Source organism: Hoplias malabaricus, chromosome 2 (genome assembly GCF_029633855.1).
Source record: "Hoplias malabaricus isolate fHopMal1 chromosome 2, fHopMal1.hap1, whole genome shotgun sequence".
Lineage (NCBI taxonomy): Eukaryota > Metazoa > Chordata > Actinopteri > Characiformes > Erythrinidae > Hoplias > Hoplias malabaricus.
Window position 1 is genome coordinate 23,851,089 of NC_089801.1, and position 16,264 is coordinate 23,867,352.

The following is a 16,264-nucleotide window of genomic DNA, read 5'->3' on the forward strand; positions in this document are numbered from 1 at the left end:
TCAAGGACTGGACATATTCACTTTGAAATAAGACCTAATAAAGTCTTATATTCAACTCCAGTGGTTTTCAAAGTTAGTCTCCTCCATTTCTAATACTTTTTCTATTTATGAGTGTGACAAAACAAACACACGGTGGAGTTTGAATAGCCTTCAAAAGTGTTTTCATTCTTTAACTGACCAAAAGTAAGCATTACACAGAGCCAATCAAATAAAACTGTTTAAAAGCATATTTTTATACAGCATCAAAGTTCTCGTTGCAATCCGACTGAACTTTTTTCCTGTTTGCCTAGCTTATCTCCTTCTCAGCATTTATTCATTCATTCATTGTCTGTAACCCTTATCCTGTTCAGGGTCGCGGTGGGTCCGGAATAACTGGGCGCAAGGCAGGAACACACCCTGGAGGGGGCGCCAGTCCTTCACAGGGCGAAACACACTCACACCTACGGACACTATTGAGTCTCCAATCCACTTACCAATGTGTGTTTTTGGACCATGGGAGGAAATCAGAGCACCCGGAGGAAACCCACACAGACATGGGGAGAACACACCAAACTCCTCACAGACAGTCACCCGGAGCGGAACTCGAACCCTACCTGCTGCACCACCGTGCTGCCCTCCTTCTCAGCATTGTCAGGAAAAATTAAGGATAAATCAAAAAACTGAAAAAAAAACAAAAAAAAAAAAAAAAACAGGATTAGCATTTTCAGCTGTGTGCTTAATTCCTGGCATGACTTAGACATGACACTACCTGGATATTTATTTCACATTCAGACAGAGGTCAGAAAGTGATGTCATCAACTGAAATTAACTATCAAAAAAACAAAAATGTACTCTCAGATTGTGATTTTATTTTATTTGCATGGGGTGTTCTTAAAACAGAAGGGCTGGCGCCCCCTCCAGGGTGTGTTCCCGCCTGCGCCCAGTGATTCCTGGTTTAGGCTCCGGACCCACCCCTGAATTGAAAAAGCGGTTACAGACAATGAATGAATGAATGAATGAATGTTCTTAAAACATACCTCCGTAGCTTTACGCAGGACTACACTACAGAAATTAGATCTTGCTCTTAATAAAAAAATCTCTCTTTTAAATATAAATTGTCACATAGTGGTAAAATAATTGATTTTTATTTTCATATCGTAGTTTGTCGATAGCTTCTGGTATGACGCAAACGAAAAGACACGAGAGTGACACCTTCGCCAGCCAATCAGATCCTCTCCGTGAGTGACTATAACACGCTCCTTTCGCTTATTCACCCTCTTTTCTTTCACGCGTCCCTACCGTGAGGTGAGAGCTGAGTGCTTACAGCTCATGGTTGTATAAATAACGTGTTTCTCGCTACTTAAGGCCCTATATTTGCGCGTGATATTTTCCGTAAGCTTTATGAAGAACAGCCAAGCTTAACGTTACTGAGTTATATCGGTTTTAGGAGGGATGTCGGTTAAAATGACTCCGTTAGCTTCTCGGCTAATCAAAGGCCTCGGCGCCATGTGTTGGTCTGAGGCCGATACTTTAAGGTTTTGCAACATGTATTTGAAGTATTTCCGTTAATTTGGTTGTATGTCATTGTTAATAGTGTCTACGGAATTACTATTGTTTCTCTTTATTGGTTTTGGATTTTCCCTACCGCCCTAAATTATTCCGTAGTTACATTGCGGCGTTTGAGTCACTGTAGTGTAGCTAGCTAGCGATAACTAACTACGCTATTCGGGTGTGGACCGTAAATTTGCATTGTATACGGTTTGTGTAACGTCAAATGTACTACCCTTTCTGTGTTTTCAGATAAGCCACCTTGTCTTTAAACCGGCTATTATCCGATCCTTGGAAGCACTGCAAAGATGCCCAGGGAAGACAGGGCCACGTGGAAGTCCAATTACTTCTTAAAAATCATTGTAAGTGTTGGTTTTTTTTTTTACCTTTGTGGTTGTGTTTTGGGGAAATAAATCCGTTTTTTTCTCACCTAGTGATTTTGGGCAGAAGGTAAAGTATCCCTGTGTGTGTGTGTGTGTGTATATATATATATATATATATGTATGTATATGTGTATATATATATATATATGTGTGTGTGTGAGTGTATATATGTATGTTCAAGTGAATTTAAATATTGTTTTTACGAGCAAGTTGCTTGGTAAATGCAGTAAGCTATCAAGGAATAACATTTCTTCATTGAGAAATTATTATTTTTAGAGTAGAAATTGTGCCCAAGTTTCTCACTGTAAATTGGAACTAGAAATAAATGAGCTGACCTTTGTCAATTCAAATGCTAGCATGTTAGTGACACATTAAAGCTTAGAAATTTTAGAAAACAAATTGCAGGAAAAGTTACAAATCAGCTGATGTGCTGGTTTGTCGTTCCCCCTGCAGAAAACAACTTGTTTCCTTCTATCCCTGACTGTCTCCATCCCACGGCTTTCAGGGACGCTTGGTTTCACACAAACTGCAGAGAACATAGTATTTTACTTGTTTAAAGTTGTTTAGCTGTCTTCAATGTGTTTTTCTTACCTAGAATGGGTGGTGGGAACCAGGGACTGCAATGTAGAAAAGACAAATTTATTTATTATTCAGTATCAAGTTTCTCAATAACCTTTTTTTTTTTTTTTTTTTTTTAAATATGCAGCAACTGCTGAATGACTACCCAAAATGCTTCATTGTGGGCGCAGACAATGTCGGGTCCAAGCAGATGCAGACCATTCGTCTGTCTCTGCGAGGCAAGGCTGTTGTTCTCATGGGCAAAAACACCATGATGCGCAAGGCTATCCGTGGCCACCTGGAGAACAACCCAGCTCTGGAGAAGTATGCATAAAGGTTCTTTGGATGTTTTTACCCGAGCGTTGCATTAAAAAATATTTAAAAATATACATACACATTTTCACATCCTGAATTGTCTGAGCTTAACTATAGAAGCAAGCTTTGCAGGAACTGTTACGAGTCAGCTAGTGCGGTGCTGCTTTGTCGTTCCCCCTGCATAAATTAAATTGTTTCTTACTATCCCTGACTTTCTGTATCCCATGACTTCTCAGGGACGCTTGGTATCAAACATAATTCAGTTAACCATTTAATGTAAAAAAAAATAAATAGTCAGTGAATATTGATTAGCTGTTTTTCACAGGCTGCTCCCTCACATTCGTGGAAATGTCGGCTTCGTCTTCACCAAGGAGGACCTGACAGAAGTCAGGGATTTGCTGCTGGCAAATAAAGTATGTCTTTTTTTTTTTTTTTTAAATATATAATTGTGGTTGTGTTCTGTCCAAATGTAGCATTAACACATTTTTCTTGTGGTTTGTAGGTACCTGCAGCTGCCCGTGCTGGTGCAATCGCCCCTTGCGAGGTGACCGTGCCTGCTCAAAACACTGGTCTGGGTCCTGAGAAGACTTCTTTCTTCCAGGCTTTGGGTATCACCACCAAGATCTCCAGAGGAACCATTGAAATCTTGGTAAGGTGAAAGTGTTGGATCTGTTCATATGTCCTGTTACCTGATTTGGACTGCGCATGCACAGATCTTCATGCTTATAGCTGCAGAGAGACTGTTTTCCAAAGCAGATAAAAGCTTTATATTAGAGTGAGCATCTTTAACACAAATTAGTCAGTCTTTGCTCACTGTCCTTTACAGATTTAAACAACTAGAGCATCTGCAGTGTTTAATCACCTAAAGACATCCATGTAGATTAGTAGAGGTGTTTCTGTTTAATCAAATGACAGATTACGACGTGGGACATGTGCCATTCATCCAAAAATAGTTGTTTATTTACAGTTATGCTCGAATAAATTAAAATATTAGCCCCATCAGAAAAGTGTACACAAGCATGATCTGTGCATATGCATTCCAAATCTGGTAGTGACATGTTTGCTTTAACCTTTCTGTGAATGTAAATATTGCTTGTCTGATGGGCCTTCAGTGCTATATATTGTCTATGTTGTCATCTGCTGCGGTATAAGAACTCATTTTTAACTTGTTTCTTTCCTCCCCCCTCTCAGAGCAATGTTCAGCTGATTAAACCTGGAGACAAGGTTGGTGCCAGCGAAGCCACACTGCTCAACATGCTCAACATCTCGCCCTTCTCCTATGGGTTGATCATTCAGCAGGTTTATGACAATGGCAGTGTTTACAGCCCTGAGGTGCTGGACATCACTGAGGATGCCCTGCACAAGAGATTCCTGGAAGTGAGTAGAATCACTACTCATTTGCATGTGATTGTGCTGCAGGTTAAGTTACAAACCAGCTGATAGTGTTGGTCTGTCGTTCCCCCTGCATATATGAAACTGTTTCCTACTATCCCTGCCTGTTTGCATTACAACAACTCGCAGGGACGCTTGGTCTCAGACATTATGTCAATGGTAAATTTGTGTAGAGCTCTTCAAGGCCATGGACTTGATTGGCTGTTTTAAGCAAACTAATCAGTGTGTTTAATCTATTCCTTTTTCTTTCAGGGTGTGAGGAACATTGCCAGTGTTTGTCTGCAGATTGGCTACCCCACACTTGCCTCCATCCCCCATTCTGTCATCAATGGATACAAGAAAGTGCTGGCTGTTGCCGTGGAGACTGACTACTCTTTCCCCTTGGCTGATAAGGTAAAAGAAATATTTCTCACGAAAAGGCCGTCAAATCCTCTGCAGGTTAGGTTACAAAACAGCTGGGTAGTGCTGTTCTGTCGTTCCCCCTGCAAATAAAAAAAACTGTTCCTTCCTATCCCTGTCTGTCTGCATCCTTGAACTGACAAGGACGCTAGGTCTCAGACAGTAAATGGAGCAGTAAATGGACCAGTAAAGAGACACCTTTTTTTTCAGGCAGTTGTACTTTTCCACTGGACATCGGTGGTAGGATCTGTTGCTCTGAGTATTTACATTAGATTATTAGTGTTTGGTCTCTTGTAAACAACTAAAATTGATTCTGACCTTGTTCACATTTGCCCTGGCTATTAAATGAATTTGGTTTTAGATCTAGAACTTGATCACTTGGATCCTATACACATAATCCTATTCTGTCTTTCAGGTAAAGGCCTTCCTGGCTGACCCATCTGCTTTTGCAGCAGCGGCGGCTCCTGTGGCAGCTGCAGCTGTTGAGACTGCTGTTGCTCCTGCTGCTGCTGAACCAGCCAAGGAGGAGTCTGAGGAGTCAGATGAGGACATGGGCTTCGGTCTGTTCGACTAAACAGCAGTGAAAACACCTTTTATAACCTGCTGATTTAACATCAATAAAACATTTGGAAAAATAATGCTGTACCTGTGGTGTTGAATTACTCATTCCCAGGTGGTATTGTTACAAAGAAGCCTCTCGTTGGACCTGGATATTAACTCATTTTGAAAATTAATTTGGATGCTACAGTCTTAAGGGGCCGTTGATACATTTTGAGCAGTTTTTTTGATCGTGTTTTTAAGAGCAGTGTAAATGTTAATTTGCCATTGCTGACAACATATTTTTGGATCTGGAATAGTTTTGTAAATCGCTGTTTAAGTGAAATTTATTTGAAACAGTATAATTTATACAAATTAGAAAATTTCAAGTGACATTCATGCTTCCAGTTTGGAAAGTCATGCCTTTTATAGGGACAGACAAGATGACCGTTTTGTAAAATACACAGCAGCAAGTGAATTGCCTCCACATATCTCAACTTTTAATAACCTTAAAATTAAAACTTGAAACACAATTTTGCTTCAAGTTTGGCAGCAAACTAGTGGATGGAATTAAAGCAATAGTGCTGTACACAGCTGAAAGGACATGACGAAAAGTGCAGAAATTGGCTGTGAGATTAAAGGAGTAGAGAGCCCTTGAAGATTAGGCCTAATAACAGAATCTGTTTAATATCTATGAACTTGATATATTTATGAACCCAAATAGAATTCTATATCTGACGTTTATGCTTCAGAATTGCTGAATTACTTAAATTGTTTACAAAGCTGCAAGTGTGAGTTGGTGTTCAGATATATCCACAAAACAACACCGTTTCAGCCCACGATGTGCACTGCCTGGTTACAGCTGGAGGAGTCTAATAGAGATTGTTGGGAAAGTTAGAGTTTATTTCTGTCTTTATATAAAAGATTGCTGAATAATATTTAATATTCATTACTTAAAAATGCTTATAAAGTAAATAACCTACATGCGCTTTAAAAATATTATTAATAGAAGTACTTACCATGAGAGTGGTTAGTGGTAAGTTATTTTTAAAAGTAACTTACTCTTTGGTTCTTAAAAAATATATGATTGGAAACACGTTTTGGGTTAATATCAACTTCTGATTAATGTCGAACCAAATTTTCCTCAATAAATGAATGAATGAAAATTGTAATAAAAATGATTACAAATTAGAGAAAGACTATATAATAAAAAATAATATCCCAGATCCAAAGAAATGGATGGAAACACATAACATTTGCAGAAATAAAAGATTTTGAATTTGTAATAATACATCTATTTTTAATGTTTAAATACACCAGTGCACAGATAAATAAAGGATTGTGGTTTTTTTTTTTTCTTAAATTAATTATTTTTGTTTTGACACGCCTAGTCCTGGTCCTGCAGGCTACTACTGGTGGGGCGGGTTTCTCAGCAAACTTTAGTGCTGTGGCTTTGCTCGGGAAATACAGCGACTGCCCCGCAGCGGGAGACTCGCCCCGGTGTTTTCTCGATAGTGATCCTCCAGCTCAGCGGGAGCGTGTCTGAAGAAGCTCGGCACGGAGGCGCCAGAAGTGAAGGTGGGGACGTGCTGCGGGAGAGAGCTGCCGCTCCGCCGCGGGGAGTGTTACGGCGGCGGCGGTTTAGTATCCGCTGAACCGGCAGCATGGCGCGGGACTACGACTATCTCTTCAAGCTGCTCATAATCGGGGACAGCGGTAAGGAAAGGCCGAGGATCCACGACGGGAAACAGGCCGTGGAAACGGTTTCTGGCATTGTTTAGGGTCTTTAAGGATTTTGGACCCGTTGTAGGGTTCGGCACATGAGCGCTCCGTATGTGTCCGATTTAAGTCCACTTTAATGGGAACATTGAATGCATTCATAAGACGGAGGCAGTGGAGTTTCGATAGCCGACGTTGAGGCGCCCTGGGCGGGGAAACAGCTGTGGGAGCTGCCGGAAAGCTTTAAAGAACAACTTCACCACAGGAGTGTTGCTGGCAAAAATACACTTTAAATCTTGAAAGCTGCTCTGTAAATTGATAGAAAATGCTTTGTGAATCTCCTTAACGTTGGATTAATTTTTCGAATTTTCCGTTCCACCTTAATTTGTGCAGCAGTGACATTCTGGCGCCCTGTAATCAGCCAAGGTTTTCTCTGCGTATTTCCCCGTATTTTAGATTTGCACAACAACATCTGCACATTAACTGGTTAAATTGGTTAACAGTATATGTTATTTTACCTCACGCACCGGAAAGTAGCCCAACTGCTTTATCATTTAAGGTGGTATAGAAAATTCTGATACAAATTCACCCTTGGATGGTGATCGTGCACATTTACTTGCCTTTTGAGGCTAAACGTCGAGAGCTCTTTCTTTTTATTTTCAGTTTTTATTCAATACTTTCCAGCTTTTTTTCTATACCTTAAATATCCCCTCCATTTGAAAACAATTTGTTAACCTTAGTGTAATGGTTTTTGTTGTGGTGTTTATATGCTGGAGGATGTATTGTGTGAAGCAAGCATTGTCCAAATATACTTTGAAACGGGATGATTCAGACAGGGTTTCTTACATCATAAATCTGTGAAACAAATCCCTTTGGTTTGAGGCGTGGGTCTTTTAAGCTGCAGGCGAGTCTTGGAGGGGTATGTGGGGAAAAGAGGTGTGGATTAATTATATTCATAGATCTGCTTGTACTGTGACAAGGCAAACGTGATATATGTAAATAACCTGGCTTCTGTGTGACAGCAATGTTTTGTGCCAGGCTGAAATGAAACATTTCTGTCCTTGTTTCTCAGCTAACTGCCCTTAGCAGATGCCGGTCACTATGAGGCCTGTGTGTTTGTTAATTAGCCTATGGTTCTACATTTGTTGACCTAATACTTTACATTCGTGTCTTCTTTCTGCAGGTGTCGGGAAAAGCAGTCTGCTGCTGAGGTTTGCAGACAATACATTTTCAGGTGGGAAACTTCTCATTCCTATATTTGTCTTTAGTAAATAATAAAAAGTATCACATTGTGACCACATCCTAGTTTGCAAACAGTTACTTGGAAACTTTACTTAGTAAGTGCACATTGGCAAGGACTCCTGTTTAACTGCTTACACAAGAACAAGAATCAACAAAATTTACATCTAGATTAAAGAGTTTACTTTCAGTAGTTTTTAACATCAGCCAAACATATCAGTGGGCCTCGAGCGGTTAATAATTTGTACTGATGAATGTGTGTATTTCAGGGAGCTACATTACCACAATTGGTGTGGACTTCAAGATCAGGACTGTGGAGATAAATGGAGAGAAGGTGAAGCTGCAAATTTGGGATACCGCCGGACAGGAGAGGTTCCGTACCATCACTTCAACGTGAGTAGCTCTCTCAATATCCTTCCACCCCACGGCCAGGCAACCAACTGCAGGGTTATTTTTATTTACCTTTTTGTTTTTTTTGGGTTAGCAGTCCATTTCTTCTCAATCTGAAACTTGAAAGCATCCTGTTGACTAGACACAGCTGAAGTTTCAAGTTTCGTTCCAAGCTTGTTATGCTCTTCAGCAGTACAGGTACACCTGAGATAATTCAGTGCCCTGTGCCTACTTACTAAAATTATTCACACTGGCCAGGGTGTGAATGTGTCATGGATTTAGTAGAAGGCTGTATGTGTCAGTTTTACTGAGTACATTTGTGTGAAAGATTTAAGCCTGGAGTGTAATATATTAAATGTGTATTTCACTCAGGTTTTATTCTTAAAAGGCTCATGTCCTACAGTTGTCTGCTTTTTTATGTCTAAATATTAAAGGAGTTTATATAGTCATCTAGGATTTTTTCAGGCAGGTGGGTGAGATGATGTCTCAAGTCTCATCAAATCATTAATGACTTGTCATACAGAAAATTAGCTTCCACTCAAAATGGGTGCATTCCTTCAATCCGACTCTCTCTCCCACTTGTTTTAACAGTTTCATCCAGATGCATTGTGTCATCTGAGGTGGAACTGGCAACTGGCTTATGTGTTTTGGAGTATTGTAGGACATGATGACTTATCTCCCCTTCTTTATAAGTGGATGTAAAGCGCATTTTGCTGAGCCTGCCATAATTTAAAAATGTGAGAAATGTGCTTTCATTGTATTTTTTTCCTCTACATTTAACCCATCAGTGGCAGTGAACACACAAACACACTAGTAGACTAGGAGCAGTTAGCGCACACATACACAGACAGACACCAAGAGTGGCGAAAGGCCATTCTCGGCATCTGGGGAGCATTTAGGTCGTATGTGCTTTAAAGTGAAAATAAATAATTGCTTTTTTTTTTAAAGCAGGTGTGAAAACAAACACAGCAACTCTCAGGAGTTGGGAATCCCTTATGCACGCAAGCTGAGTGTTTAAACACAATGAATTAATTTAAAAAACAAACAAAACAAAAACAGTAGTTTTTAGTAAGTCATCCTCAAAGCAATGTAATTCACTATCTATGGTGAAACTATTGTGATCTCGATTGAACCAGGAGTTTTGTGAATTGTTTCGACACTGTACTGTACATATGGCTAGGCCTTTCACAATAGACCTTTTTGTGGTTGAAAATATTGTGATACACCATATTATTTTAATTTTACATAACTGATATTACGATAATATAATAACATGATAATGTAATAAAACCCCTTAAAAGAACAATTCACTTTTAGCAATTGCTTAGTTATTAAGAATATTCAGACATAGGAACCGAAATATAAAAAAATGTTTAACATCCTAAATAAATAAAACCACTGAATAAAAACAGAATAGAGAGTAAACCAGAATACAGAACAGGGCGAGTGACCAAAATAGCACTGACATTCATTCATATATTAACAAACATGCAAGTAAACTCTATGTATAATATTGGAAGTCAACAACAATTATGGAGAAAATGTTTTGGATTTTTTTCCCCGGTATATGTGCTACATAAAATACAAACTCCACTTCTATGTAGAAATGATTTACACTTTGTCACTGACATTTTAAATCTGTTTGATGAACATTTGAAAATTTACATTCATAGGAATAGATTTTAAAAATCAGATCTGTACTAATATTTTATAAATGAAGCTCCTTGATTTCATGAATGAACATCGAAAAAAAAGTAACGAGAGAAAGCTTAATATACTACCAATAAACAAACAATAAAACGGCTCTCTTAGATAACATTATGTTAGCAGTAAGCTTACTCCTTTATGAACACCATCTCATCAAGAAAATGGAGGAAACCACAGTTCAAAGTAGTTTCACTTCCTTTTTCATACAGCGTAAAACCTCAAGTCTGAGATACCTTTCTTTTAGTCTGCTCTATAAATTCATTTTAAAACACCAAAATTAGGTTTAAGGATCCGGCTGTGATATTTTGTTACACATCGTAGTGTAAGACACTGTGTAAATCTGTGCTACTTCTTGTACTAAATTGGGTATGTATGGCTAGTTTTGTGACCTGGGATTAGTTTGGTCTCGAGTCAAGGAAATTGTCTAGACATGGTGAAGAATCACTAAGCAACCAAATACATAAATCACTAGCTTATTGACAGTTGCCTACTAATCACTTTTATTATTTGCTCAATATGTGACTGTTGAGATGATAGTTAAATAGAAATTAACATTTGCTTGGAATGGCTCTGTGAGGTGAACAGCAACCACTTGTTGTTGATGAGGAATGCTGGTATGCTGGTATGGAGTGCAGTGGTGTTGTCTCTCATTAGAGTAAATGGATTTTAGCTGTCCAGCACAGATCTACAGCCATCTGTCCCAACAGCAGCAGGAAAGTCATACCAGCCTTAAGTGAAACTGCTGACATGGCTCACAGATAATGGAATTTGTATGTGTCCTAAGCATGTTTTAAATTCCCTGATAGAGTCCTCTCCTCATTATATAACTGGTTGGTTGTGCGAAAATATGTTCATGTATGTTATCCCAAGTAAACAGCAGAGAATAGCTGCATTTTACCGGTCTTCGTGGCTTATCTCAGGTGACCACTTCCTGTCTGTGGAAACGGTTACAGGAAGCGATGTAGCCATAGGTCACCACCCTTGTCTTCTACTCCTCCCTCTTCCTCTCCATTATATTAGAACATGATTACAGTTTATTTAAGTGGTGGCATTACCATCAGTTCAACTCAACTCAAATTTATTTGTATAGATCGCTTTTTACAACTGATGTTGTCATAAGGCAGCTTCACAGAATTCCAGTAAAGACAAAGTTTTAACATGAAATGTAAAATCCCCCAGGTGAGCAAGCCAGGGGTGACAGAGGCAAAGGAAAAACTCCCTCAGAGCTGAGGAAGAAATTTTGGGAGGAACCAAGGCTCACACAGGGGACCTACCTACCTACAAATTGACTAAAAAAAAGGACCCTATATATCACATAGGTGTGCTGTTATGCTCATGTATACTGATATGATCATAGTGTGTATATATAATGTAAGCAATGATGATATTATTATTATTAATAGTAGTAGTAGTAATAGTCCATGAAAACTTAAATGTAGGGCGGGCAGCTAGTTCAAGGCAAATGGCGGTAGCTGGAGCGTGGGCATCTGGTCTGAAGCAGGTAGCAGGAGCTCGACAGTGAACCATCCATCGGTGTCCAGCTGATCAAATGGGCAGTCGTTTACTCGGAAAGATGTAGTGAGATAAAATTAATTTTGTTCTGATTGGGTTTATGTAAAATACCGAATGTGAACGTTTTCATGGTGTGGCTAATGACTCCGGCGGATCTGACTATAACAGCTTAAGTAAAAGGAGAGAACTTAAAGGACACAAACACAGGAGCATCCTGAAACATTGGCATCCCTCCGCCTCACCGTCTACAAACCCGAGTGATCATGTGCAAGAGGTGGGACGACGGCAATAGCGTCTCAGTTTACTATAATCCCCTGGATCTGCCGCCTTTATCTAAGAGGGAACATTAACTACCCAAAGCTAAATCACTTCCATTATCTGATCTCTCTTAGATTCTTTTGTGATTTTATTTCTTGATTGATGTAAATACGTTCTTTTTTAAATAATTTTAGTGGATTTTTATAATCTCATATATGTCCAAAGACTTGCACCTTTATTTCATTTAAATTCAAAAGTATTTAAGTCAACTTGAAATCAAAATGATTGTTGTTAGTTTGTTCAATAATTCTTAAAATGTTGTAAAAAAAAAAAAAAAAAAAAATTGTTTTTCCATAATCACCCTTCACATAGCAATATTTTTGCACACTTTTATAAGTCTACAGACCATCATTGTGCAGTAACAGATTCAACTCTTCAGGGAAAGCTGTAAACACTTATGGCTGGAACATTGCTCTGGGAGTTTGACTGTATTCAGCCATGAGAACAATAGCGAGGTTGGGTACTGTTGTTGCAGTACAAACTGCATGTGTACAATTCAGCAGTTTTGTTAGCAATGGGTAGATGAATTATGATCTAGAAGGATATACGGTAAACTTCTAATGTTTACTATGTTTTCTTAGGAGACACTTATCAAGTATCTACAACAGAATGTCTTTAAGGAGAAAAATAGCTTAAGTACTGGGCTGTTTATTTGCAGGTACTACAGAGGTACACATGGGGTGATAGTGGTTTATGACGTTACGAGTGCAGAATCATTTGTAAACGTCAAACGATGGCTTCATGAAATCAACCAGAACTGTGATGATGTTTGTCGAATATTAGGTAAGTGTTTGATTTGAATTATTATATGCCTTCTAAATTTAAATAAAATGTCTTGAGTGGTTGAAAGATTTTAAAATGTTGGATAAAAATTAATTTATAGGATTGCCAAATTGAAAAAATTGATCCTAAATGAACTTTTACAACATGGCGACAATCCTTTATATGTTAATTTCTGTCTTGTCTGTATTAATTGTTTCCCCACTTGTGACTCAGTGGGCAATAAGAATGATGACCCCAGCTCAAAGGTGGTGGAGACCAATGATGCACAGAAATTTGCAGAGCAGATGGACATCAGGCTGTTTGAAACTAGTGCCAAGGAAAATATAAATGTGGAAGATGTAAGTAAGCAGGCCTCAGTTTTATCAGTGCATTCAGTCAGTCAGTTGCTAAGATTCTTTATTCACAGATTAATTAGAGCGAAGTTTAAGATTTGTGGTCACAGGTTGGAAATTTTGCCACAGAAGATGCATTCAAGGATAATAAGGTAGTTTTGAAAATGTCAGTCATTCGCATTTAACATGTCTTTTCTAAAGGTTTGTGATATGAGTGTTTATTTAAATGGTATATTACCATTTTTGATGCAGCATTACATCAGAAAGAGACATTGATCAGTGTTGAAAGCCAAAATGCAGTATGTGATGATGGAGGACACAAAAGCTGGGTTTTTGAGTTGAGTTCCCCTTTAAAGATTTGTGTTTTGAGCAATGTTGCTTTTTAAGTGATGGGGAAAGGGGGCAGAAGTTGCAGACGGTCAGTAGGAGAGTAAAGGGTTGTATTCCATGGCTGGGATGAATAGAGGTTAGAGGTTTAAAAACACATTTTGACACAAGCAGTTGTTGAATTTCTCACATTTATTTTTGAGCTTTGAACAGAGTTGATGGTGCATTTTATTATGTGGGTATTTGTAGCGAATGTCAGTAGGCTTTTCCATTTATTCCTGTGGTGTATTTCTAATCTGGTATTTTGTATGTATGTTATTGTCTCTTCCAACTCAGATGTTCAACTGCATAACAGAGCTTGTTCTAAAGGCGAGGAAAGAGTCTGTGGCTAAGCAGCAGCAGCAACAACAGAGTGAAGTGGTGAAACTCAGCAAGAACAGCAAACGCAAGAAGAAATGCTGCTAACAGATTGAACTTGGCCATTCGCACAGGCACTCTTGCACTTGCAGAGAGCCAACCGAACATGCCACTGAACTGACAAGAGCCAGAAAACATAAAACACAACATCCCAAGAACGACAAAGCCAAATAAATATTAAGAGATGTATCTATATCTAGATTTACTAATGCAAATTTCAGAGAGCCCTTTTGGACTTGAGAAATCTTAAAGGACTTGTACAGATATTTTTTTAATAGGAACGGGTTCAACTGGTCCCTCTGTCCCTTCTGCAAGGGTCAAGAAGGACCACAGCTATACAGACCTTTTAAAGGATACTGACTTGCTTTTTCCTTCACATCTGGCCCCACTCAATTTATTATTCACACCCCCTTTTTTTGTTTTTAATAATAAATAGAAAATTTGGGAGCTGACAAGTAAGGCCAAATCTCTTCTACTCATCATGTTGTCAGCTATAAGCTTGAGAATGGGTGTTGCATGACCTCATTCCATGGTGTCAACAAACAGAAGTGAGTATGAGTAATGTTGAGTATTCAACGGATTAAGCTGTATCACTGAATGTGATTATTGTACTGACTTCTGAAATTTCCATTGGAATCTTTTAAACACCCAGTCGCATCCTCATGCTCTTCTGATTGACAGTGAAATTAACTCACAGACATAGTCTGGCTACCAGTGGACCAAATGCTCACTCTGTTGCCATTGTCTCAGAGACAAAAGATTTGCCTTTGTTCATTCATTCATTCATTCATTCATTTTCTGTTTCTTTTTTGTAAAGTTGTATTTTTTTACTAACAAAACTATACCACTGTAAACAAACATATGGGGAGCGTTCACTGAATTTGATGCCACTTGAATACACCTTTTCACTCTCATAGTGCAGGATGAATTTATTGGACATTTGTGCAGTGAAATGACTGAACGTGGGTGTGGAAAAGTGGCTCCATGGATGCAGACAACTCTAGGTGTAGTAATAGAGAACAGTATTGGACTCCTAGTTTTACTGGAAGGAAGATTGATTCAGACATTTAAGAATGCCACCTTTGGTGACTTCATCCAATCATCTCATAAAAAACACCACATAGTGTACACAGCACATAAACAACCTGGATGCATGCTATAGGGCAGTTTCACCAATTTTGAAAAAATTCTGCATAAGCCAGTTGTTTAAAGAGTGTAATTGAGAGTGGTTTGATCTCAGTTAATCCATTCTAGAAACTGACTTCATCACTGTGGTAGGAATGGGAACCAGACATCTTAGGGAAACTTAAAGCTACATCACAAAGTTATTACATATCTTTACATGAAATGGTTACAAATACCTTTAATTTTTGGCTGAGACTTTGCTTTACTTGAAAATAATTTGGCATAACATTCTTTACAAATCTTTCATTAGAGTAGGTACATGCAGAGTTCTATAAGGTAATAGAGTAACCAACATAAATTTATTTTCTTAAATGTTTTATCTTAGAAGGTCATTTTTAAAAATTGTTAGGCTGTAACTTCTGGTTTTTAATCACCATTACTGAAAAAAGTACAATAGGAAGTGCATATAACAACATACGTTCAGCTTTTGAATTATGCAGAACTTTTGAGAAAACTATGGAATTGCCCTTTAAATTACATTAAGGAGGGTTCGCACTCCAGTCAGATCCAGTTGGCAGCCCAACCATGATTCTGAAAGCAAAGCACAGATCAAAATTAAGTTCAGTAAGAATGAAAAGCCCTACAGCACACAAGACCCAAGTGTATTTAAATAGTTTGATATTTTATGTAGAAGTCTGTGGTCAAAATGTTTATGAACAAATTTTAAACCTTAGCAAAATGGACATGAGTCTTAATTTGTGTAAGCAAATCAGTATGGCAGTTTATTTGAAGAACATACATATGAAATGACACACATACAAACACGTAGGTTTGTATGTAGACACTGATATATGTGTGTTTATATATGTGTAAATGTGTTGATCTGGTGTACACTGGAAAAAAATAGATTAAATATTGCTCATTGTTCCCCATCATGAATCTGACTGAAAATAAAACATTTTAAGATATGAAGTTGTATTTTGTTTTTGAGGTAATCATACAGTAAATTGTAATTTTGCCAAGTCGACATGAGGTGGTGCTACCATCCTGTTGGAAAATCCATCCATCCATTATCTGTAACTGCTTATCCAGTTCAGGGTCACGGTGGGTCCAGAGCCTACCTGGAATCATTGGGCGCAAGGCAGGAATACACCCTGGAGGGGGCACCAGTCCTTCACAGGGCAACACACACACACACATACGGACACTTTTAAGTCGATAATCCACCTACCAACGTGTGTTTTTGGATTGTGGGATGAAACCGGAGCATCCGGAGGAAACCCA

At 38.5% G+C, this 16,264-nt stretch overlaps 2 protein-coding genes and 2 non-coding genes across 4 annotated transcripts; all 4 read left to right on the top strand.

Annotated features, from left to right (window-relative positions):
- Nucleotides 1-1,243: 1,243 nt before the first annotated feature.
- rplp0 (ribosomal protein, large, P0) lies at nucleotides 1,244-5,210 on the top strand. The gene is made up of 8 exons (XM_066658212.1): nucleotides 1,244-1,284; nucleotides 1,780-1,889; nucleotides 2,617-2,792; nucleotides 3,109-3,196; nucleotides 3,286-3,432; nucleotides 3,975-4,160; nucleotides 4,428-4,568; nucleotides 4,990-5,210. Exons 2-8 carry the CDS (start codon nucleotides 1,836-1,838, stop codon nucleotides 5,146-5,148), a joined length of 951 nt encoding a protein of 316 aa, XP_066514309.1. The 5' UTR covers nucleotides 1,244-1,284; nucleotides 1,780-1,835; the 3' UTR covers nucleotides 5,149-5,210.
- Nucleotides 2,310-2,435, top strand: LOC136689030 (small nucleolar RNA SNORA63). The gene has a single exon (XR_010801709.1). It is a non-coding gene; the product is annotated as a small nucleolar RNA SNORA63 (small nucleolar RNA).
- On the top strand, nucleotides 4,608-4,737 carry LOC136689029 (small nucleolar RNA SNORA63). The gene has a single exon (XR_010801708.1). It is a non-coding gene; the product is annotated as a small nucleolar RNA SNORA63 (small nucleolar RNA).
- Nucleotides 5,211-6,507: 1,297 nt separating the features above from the next.
- rab35a (RAB35, member RAS oncogene family a) lies at nucleotides 6,508-15,934 on the top strand. The gene is made up of 6 exons (XM_066661771.1): nucleotides 6,508-6,827; nucleotides 8,014-8,064; nucleotides 8,339-8,462; nucleotides 12,655-12,779; nucleotides 12,993-13,117; nucleotides 13,775-15,934. Exons 1-6 carry the CDS (start codon nucleotides 6,776-6,778, stop codon nucleotides 13,901-13,903), a joined length of 606 nt encoding a protein of 201 aa, XP_066517868.1. The 5' UTR covers nucleotides 6,508-6,775; the 3' UTR covers nucleotides 13,904-15,934.
- The last annotated feature ends 330 nt before the right edge of the window (nucleotides 15,935-16,264 follow it).

What these genes read in the sequence shown, in the direction of transcription:
- rab35a (XM_066661771.1), top strand. Translation starts at nt 6,776, where the DNA reads ATGGCGCGGGACTACGACTATCTCTTCAAGCTGCTCATAATCGGGGAC. An exon ending in TGCAGACAATACATTTTCAG is followed by an intron (nt 8,065 to 8,338) that starts GTGGGAAACTTC and finishes TGTGTATTTCAG; the next exon opens with GGAGCTACATTACCACAATT. An exon ending in TTCCGTACCATCACTTCAAC is followed by an intron (nt 8,463 to 12,654) that starts GTGAGTAGCTCT and finishes GTTTATTTGCAG; the next exon opens with GTACTACAGAGGTACACATG.
- rplp0 (XM_066658212.1), top strand. Translation starts at nt 1,836, where the DNA reads ATGCCCAGGGAAGACAGGGCCACGTGGAAGTCCAATTACTTCTTAAAA. An exon ending in ATTTGCTGCTGGCAAATAAA is followed by an intron (nt 3,197 to 3,285) that starts GTATGTCTTTTT and finishes TGTGGTTTGTAG; the next exon opens with GTACCTGCAGCTGCCCGTGC. An exon ending in GAGGAACCATTGAAATCTTG is followed by an intron (nt 3,433 to 3,974) that starts GTAAGGTGAAAG and finishes CCCCCCTCTCAG; the next exon opens with AGCAATGTTCAGCTGATTAA.